Source organism: Zootermopsis nevadensis, unplaced genomic scaffold, assembly GCF_977971745.1.
Source record: "Zootermopsis nevadensis isolate Lab colony 2312 unplaced genomic scaffold, Znev_1.0 Znev_ptg000032l, whole genome shotgun sequence".
Classification (NCBI taxonomy): Eukaryota; Metazoa; Arthropoda; class Insecta; order Blattodea; family Termopsidae; genus Zootermopsis; species Zootermopsis nevadensis.
The window spans coordinates 928,143-935,927 of NW_028259164.1; the positions used below are offsets into that span (position 1 = coordinate 928,143).

General features: G+C 36.2%; 1 protein-coding gene across 2 annotated transcripts; it reads left to right on the top strand.

Moving 5' to 3' along the window:
• Nucleotides 1-32: 32 nt before the first annotated feature.
• LOC110831684 (galectin-4) lies at nt 33-7,620 on the top strand. Of its 2 annotated transcripts, XM_022067954.2 has the most exons (8): nt 34-178; nt 1,547-1,596; nt 1,798-1,886; nt 2,384-2,591; nt 3,527-3,841; nt 4,439-4,525; nt 6,391-6,474; nt 7,204-7,620. In XM_022067954.2, exons 2-8 carry the CDS (start codon nt 1,570-1,572, stop codon nt 7,360-7,362), a joined length of 969 nt encoding a protein of 322 aa, XP_021923646.1. In that variant the 5' UTR covers nt 34-178; nt 1,547-1,569; the 3' UTR covers nt 7,363-7,620. The 2 variants fall into 2 exon arrangements, with proteins under 2 accessions (XP_021923647.1, XP_021923646.1); XM_022067955.2 differs by lacking the exon at nt 4,439-4,525 and having other exon boundaries at nt 33-178.
• Nucleotides 7,621-7,785: the final 165 nt, after the last annotated feature.

The window sequence follows — 7,785 nt, forward strand, 5'->3', positions numbered from 1 at the left end:
TGCCGACGTCATTGCCATTGTGCGCTGCAAAGCCACACGTGACGTTATAGTGACGCAATGGTTTTGATTTTAGACGAAGTGTGTTAATGTAAAAGGAGAGTAACCAAGTTTGTGCAATAGGTGATAGTCACAGATGCTGTAGTGTCTTTGGGAAATGTGTGTCAAGTCTAAAACATAGGTAAGTTATGGGAATTTGGCCTGCTTACCTTTCTGAAAGGTTAAGGATGTAATAGTAACACCGCAGTCTCTAACACCAACATCACAATCAATAATAATAATAATAATACAAGCAGCTTGGCAAAAGGTTCATCTCTCTCGTACTTGGGAGGTAAATAGAATGTGGAGCACCGAATTCCGTAACTGAGGGTATCGTGGTTGTACTCAGTCTTATAATGAAATAGACCGCTGTCCAGGTGCGTTCGCAACCTGAGGAGCACTTGTTAAAACCCCTCCGCCCGTTTGTCAATATGCACCACTACAGACAAACTGATTTCAGTTTTTAATTTTGATCGTATAATTTCACCACGACTTATAAGACGTCTGTACGTTTTCTAGCTTATTTCCTTACTTAGAAAAATATTCGGCAGTAACACCACGTGATCCTCCTGTCGATACCAGAGTAACCCATTGTTACAGCTAAAAGAATTCGAATTTTCTCGTCTTTTTCCTGACTAAATAATTCGGACTTTGATGCAATAAATAAAAGTAGTCATATTCGCTTCCTTTTCCCAATTGCACTTCTGTACAACTCTTGTTATATTATTAAATCTACAGAAAATATATTTCCCAAACCCTCTACATTAATTAAGGGGGGAAAATCATACTTTGGGATCTGCTGGTAGGGGCGTTGATACTATGCCACTGAGGTTAAAGGTCATTGACTCCATCCAGCTTGTATTGCAAATTAGCATTTCACTGTTGACCAGAATTCATGAAGCATCTATCTAAATCCATTATTTACATAATATAAGAGATTTATCATTTTCAACACTTCAGAAAACTCAGGCTACATTTAGAGTACATGTTACTTCACTAACAAAAAGTAATTAATTGTTCAGTGTAAGAAAAGTAAATAGAAATGTCATATAATTGGAATATGTTCTCCTTGTGGTGGCAGTTTTTATGCCACAGTTAATTTACTAAGTGATACGATGAATATTTACGAGTTCATAGATTGGAGATACGTTATGTCATGAAGACCCATTTTAAATAAAATAAAAGAATGAAAAATTAAATTTCCACCAAGACGGTTATTAATTTTATAAGGTTCGTGAAACAGAAACATTAAAAGATCCGAATTAAACAAAGAGTCAGAAAGACTGGTGTAATTTGTTGGATCATGGAAAGTATAGTTAGTTTGATACACTTGAATTCTTTTTGAACTTCTGTTGAAGTGTCTTTAAAGGCACACCTAGAATCAGATATATGTTTGCTAGTAATAGCTTCCTTCAAATGTAATATTCTTTGTGCAACACATTAACAGAATTGAATGTTTACTCAGCAGTGTTAGAACACAAGAAAGGAAATATTTTACATTTCTTTCCAGTAAAAGTTGGTGTTCACTACAGTATGGCATCCTTTCCTACATATAATCTGGTAAGTCTTTCTTTTGCTTGTGATTTATAAATTGCTATATACATAATGTGTTTGTAAGCAGGATGATGTTTGTTTACATTATCTTTCAAATATATTTGTATATTCTGAATTGTTTGTTTGCATCTTCTGCATTTTTTATCTTTTCTTTTGTTTAATATTTCTGTCTCAATTTTTAGAACATTATACATCCGCATGTTTTAGGGTCTTCCTTATATAGGGATCGTAGATGGCGGTTTCCATCCAGGAAAACTGGTACGGATCCAGGGAACAGTCTTGCCTTCTGCAAATAGGTATTTATATCACTTTCTTTGCATTTGGCTTTGTCATACTTTGGGGTTATAATTTTAAAAGATATATTCAGCAGTATTACCTGTAGTTGTGAACATACAAAAATCAGAGCTGGTGGAAATGGACTAATCAAAGTGAAGAAGCCATCCATATACGAAGTTCATGTCATAGGCACGTGTTTAGCTATCTGATGTATTAAAATTTAATTATTTAAAGAAACATTTGTAAAAAAATATAAATGGTAGCATTAAATTTCATACTGATGATATATGTGGTGTTCATTCTTTAAAATGGTTTCAGTTTGTACTCTATATTTTTTTAATAACATTTAGTTCTTTCTGAAAGCATTATTCATCTTAATCTTAGAAACATTGTTGTTCTGGCTTCCGACAATGGTTTCTCTTCCACTTGTCATGCTATAACTGAATTATTTACGTACTTTTTCCTGAAATGGTAGTTGTAGTAGATAATTTATTAAGTTTTACTTCTTCTTTTTTAGGTTTTCCATTAATCTCCAATGTGGGCCAAATGTATCGCCTCGAGATGATATCGCGATACATGTTTCGCCTCGTTTCAATGAAAACTATATTGCAAGAAACTCGTTACAGAATGTGGCTTGGGGTATTGAGGAAAATCATGGTCCTATGCCTCTAGCAAGAGGACAAGGATTTGAAATAATTATACTTTGTGAACCAACCCATTATAAGGTATATATCAACAGAAATTGGTGTTAAGTTGTATTACGGATTACTTTGTCATGATCAGTGCTGTCTTTGAACATTCGCACTTCATAATGTGACATGATTTTGTATTACATTTAATGTTTATTTGTTGCAATTGGGCAAAACTGTGGCATAAAATAATTATCTTGCTTCCTTTCTTATATTCATCTGTTTGCCATTGCCATAGTAATAGACTGGCAACCAGCAGTGCTTCATCTTTTTACAAACATTTTATAGCAATTTATGACCACTTGTCTATCATAAAACTTTCAGTGGGCATTAACAGTATCAAATGTTATTAGCAGAAGAGATTTATTTCCACTCTGCTTATTCATTCATGGTGACAAACAGTGCAACTTAGTTTTTAATCATTCAGTTATAAAAACTATTATAATTCAGCTTTGAAGTGTTGCTTAGAGGATAAGTGTAAGTATAACTAACTAACTAGATGGCTTACCGAACCCGAAGGTTCATCACCGAATTAACCAAAGCCCTCCACCGGATCCTGTCCTGAGCCAACAAAATCCAGTCTCCTTCACACCTCTTGTCCCATCCATGTGCGCTACATGCCCTGCCCATCTCATTCTTCTCTACATACAAATTAAAACAAAAACAACTTTTGTTTTCTTATGATATTTAAATAAACAGATAGGCACTTCATCCTCTCTTGCATACACTAGTTGTTTTTTTTTAATAAAAAATTTTTTCAGGAAATCAGCCGTGTCAATTTTGAGTCAAAAACCAACATTTCAGCTAGTTCTGTCTAGATTATCAGGACCAGAGACTGATGAGGCAAAGTTATTCTCCAGTAACGCTGATTTTTTGACTCGGCATTTACACAGACGATCACCCAAGAGGACCGTATAACATTCATGTGTCGTGAGTTTTAAATCTTACTTTTATTTTTCTCCCCCTTTCAGATTGCAGTGAATGGACAACATTACGCTGAATATGGTCACAGGATTCCTTACCAGAGAGTGACTTACCTCGCCATAGATGGTGATGTAACAATCTCTCTTATTAATTATGAGGGTGGAAGCCGTGTTCCTGGTGGAGGTGTGGGTTTTGTTCCTCCTCTCATGACTCCCGTGCCTCCGCCCCCTATGCCAGGATCTGTGCCATATCCCACAAATCCTACTGCATACCCCACAGTTCCAGGTGCAGTGCCATACGGTGCGCCACCCCCAGTTCCGGGCGGTTATGCCTACCAACCAGGATATGCACACGGTTATCCAGTAAGTCGTTAATCGTGTTCTCCTAGAGTTTTGTAATGTAACTTGTGTTTGTATCACTGTATTTCAGCTCACAAGTTCTCTTTTGAAGGAACAAAACTATAAAATATTGTGGTCAAGTGGTTAGCACTCCTGCTATGTATCAGGAAGCCCCAAGTTCAAATCTTGGCCTGAAGACTTTATTTTCTAACCTAGGGTTTTTCTTGGGTTTCTTCAGTACCTTGACACCAGTGCTGGGATAGTACCTTAAATTAAGCAATGACCTATTCCTTTCATATCCCTTCTGATTCTTTATCCATTAATCATCCTATTATTCAACTCTGTGTAGTCTGAGCTACTGACGGTGTCATTAAATGAACCAAAAATAATTACTTTATTATAACCTCCTGCTTGTAACTTTTGAAATATAAGTCCAGACAAGAGAATCTAGTGAGATTTGTGAAGTGTATTTTTTTTAACATCATTTGCATGAATTGTTTTTGCTTCTGTGTTCTGGGACAAGCTGTAACATGCTTAGATGTCAATGTTCATTGCTTTTGCACTTTCTTGCTTATTGGCCATAGGATGTAATTGTCTTCTTGTGGATTTCATTATTTTCAGCCTCCACCACCGGGCTACGTCCAAACCTCGCCCTCAAATAAGGGTATTCAGGGGTTGTTAGACAAAGCTGGGTCACTAATCACAGGAGTGAGTATTCTTCAGCTGTTGAAGTACTTCTGTATTCCGTATGATTATATCTGTGCTGTGGAACTTCCATGTAACCAAATCATTACATATCACTGAGATAACCTACATAAGATGCTGTAATACTATGGAAGAACTGCATAATGACGAACTTAAAAATCTGTACTCTTCCCCCAATATTGTCAGGGTGATTAAGTCGAGAAGAATGAGATGGGTGGGGCATGTAGCGCGCATGGATGGGACAAGAGGTGTGCACCAGGTATTGGTTTGGAAGCCTGAGGGGAAGAGACCGCTGGGGAGACCTAGACGTAGATGGGAGGATAATCTCAGGCGGGATCTATGGGAGATAGGAGTTGAAGGAGACTGGATTTTGTTGGCCCAGGACAGGGTCCGGTGGAGGGCTTTGGTTAATTCGGTGATGAACCTTCAGGTTCGGTAAGCCATCTAATTAGTTAGTTAATACTATGGAAGTTGAATCAGAAGATTCCATCAAGAAACAGACTGATCCATCTGCATTTTAAGTATGTGTATTTTCTTACCACTATTAGTCTTGTTTCCAAAAAAAGAATTCTTCGCAGAGCAGCCATATCTATTTATATATCTTTCCTCTGCCAATAAGTTTTGAGCCAAAGGAGCAGTCAGCATGATAGTCATTATGAAAGCTGCATAGTTCGGGCTACTGTTCACACCATATGTTCTGAACACTTCTTGTAAGGTTTCAGTGAGGTGTAGCCACTACTGTATAATGATATGCAGATTTTTACAACGGTGAAACTTCGCTAAAGCTGCAGTTAGATTATGTTGTATTCATATAGCTTTACCAGAATTTGATAATGATGTTTCTACACATCAAATGCGTTTTCAGAGTAATAATGTACTTCACGATCTTCAGACTTGAAATTACAGTACTGTATTGATTATTGGAAATCATGTAGTGAGTCATGTGCTTGTACAGTACACATAAAACTGAAAATTAATCGTATTCCTCTGGTACATACGCATTACGTGTCTCGCAGCAATATTTTCTTGCATATATTTGTGGGATTTTTCTTTTCTTCCCCTCTCTCTCGCCCCTTAATGTATGTCACTGCTTCATGACTGTTAAATGTTCTGTGGTTTGGAATTGACACATTTTATATCTGCTGCTGCGGCTGCTTCTTATTTCTCATCTTCGTGTGGAAGCATTTGACAGTCCTGAGTTTGGATGTTATAATATTATAGATGATGTTATTGTCTGTCTAGTTCTCTTCCTCTCATGAACCTTTCAGGATTACATTAAATACACTGTATCATTATACTAGCAGAGCTATTAATTCAAATGCCCTTTATGTATTGACAGTGTGGCAGGAGGCAATTTTTAAAAAAATTAAGGTTTCAGTTATATATGTTTTAAATTTGCATTTGGTTAATTTTAATGTCAGTGATGCAGGGGCCATAAATTAACAAAAGAAAAATAACATAAATTGAAGTACTGATGTTTCGTGGCAGTCATCTAGTAATGTCGTGAAAGTATTACTTTATTTCTTTGTACACTGTCCATTGTCTGAATAAAAAAAAAAAGACTTGCTAATTTGTTTTCAGGGAGAAGAGAAAAGACCTGGTGTATAAAATTTATATGAAATGTTTGGTGTTATAACCTATCACCATCGGTTCTACCTGTTTGCTCTCTTCTTATTCATTTGAATGAATTAAGCCTTAAAAAACTGTAACACTATCAGGGGAAATAATAATTTGTTCTCATGAATATAAAATGAGCTTGTAGGATTTGAAGTTTGCATGGCGGTGCGTCTGAAGATGGCTGTCTTATGGGTTGTTGCACCGTGTATAAGTTTACCGACATTAACGAGCTTGATGTCTTCTTTTTTAAGAAATCACACCATGGTCATGGTGGAATTGGGACAGCACTGGGTGCAGGTGTGGCAGGTGCGGCTTTGACGGGACATCTGAGTCCAGTAAGTTTCTGTATATATTATTAGCCGTTCTGTCAGTATTTCAGAAACTACAAATAACTATACTGAGTTTTATTTACTGGTTAGCATATCTGATGCAAGCTGTTTCTGTAGTAAAAAGAGGAAATCCTGTGACTTATATACCACATATTAGAATATGTGACAGTTTTGCACTAGGGGTACATTTTTAGGATGCATAGTTATACACTTTTGACTGCTGTAACTTGTTTTATACATAATGTTATTATTTAGCTTATGGGGAAAGCCACACAAAATATTTAAAATTGTTGATCCCATGAATATGGTCACAGTTAGAAGATTTGTCTGAAATACTGAATAATAAAGTAATACACACACAATTAGAAATCTGAACGTAGAAAAAGTCTGTTATAGGTGATTTATAAGTTTTCGACTTAGTCAACTCAGCCTAATTAATACCAATATATAGAGTTGTCATATAATAAGACATATATCAAGGTTACAAATTTGGAATTACATTAAAAAATGAGCACTGCAGAAGGAACAAATGTATATAAATACAGTTAAAAGGACAATTTAATAGTGCAAGGTTGTTCGTCTTAAATCTGTATTGATTAAATGAAAAAAATAATTGCAGCTAAAAATCAGTTCATCATGTTAGTTAATTGTTATAGCCCAAGTACAAATACAGTAAGGAAATTAGGAATCTGTCTTGACACACACCCCTGCTCATTTTGTGCTTTTTTTTCCCAGAAAAAGGCGTACAAAGCGCAGAAGAAATCTCATAAAAAGGCGCTGAAATATGGTCTTCCAGTTGCAGGGTTGGGATTAGGTGCCTATGCACTCCACAAAGGATTTCATCATGGAAGCAGTTCCAGTAGCTCAAGCAGCAGCAGCAGCGAAGAAGAATGAGATTATTTATACACACTTGAAAATTTTACTCATCGAATGAAACTCCTGTTTATGAATGTGCTTACACTAAACAGAAAGAATAAATCAGAAAGATTATACCAGGAAAACAGTTGATTTGCCCAAAAATGCAGATGTGTTGTTTCTCTTCACAGACGTCATATAAGTTATTTTGGTATTGCTTCTGCAAATCCTGTATCAGCTATTGATAGGATTTTGTGTATATATTTGACGTTGAAATAAAGGTTATATATACATACACACACAGTGTACCATTTAAAATGCAACCCAAAAACAATCATGAAAAGTGAGAGAAGAAATAAATCACAATCACACGCAGGTCCACCCCATCGTAATAGACTGTAAAGATCACCCTGGTTGCTAGGTCACAGCCGACACCACTTATGCATGAGCTGTGAAGGTGCA

Coding starts and splice junctions, on each gene's coding strand:
- LOC110831684 (XM_022067954.2), top strand. CDS start 1,570: ATGGCATCCTTTCCTACATATAATCTG. Junction 1,597..1,797: donor CCTTTCCTACATATAATCTG/GTAAGTCTTTCT, acceptor CGCATGTTTTAG/GGTCTTCCTTATATAGGGAT. Junction 1,887..2,383: donor GTCTTGCCTTCTGCAAATAG/GTATTTATATCA, acceptor CTTCTTTTTTAG/GTTTTCCATTAATCTCCAAT.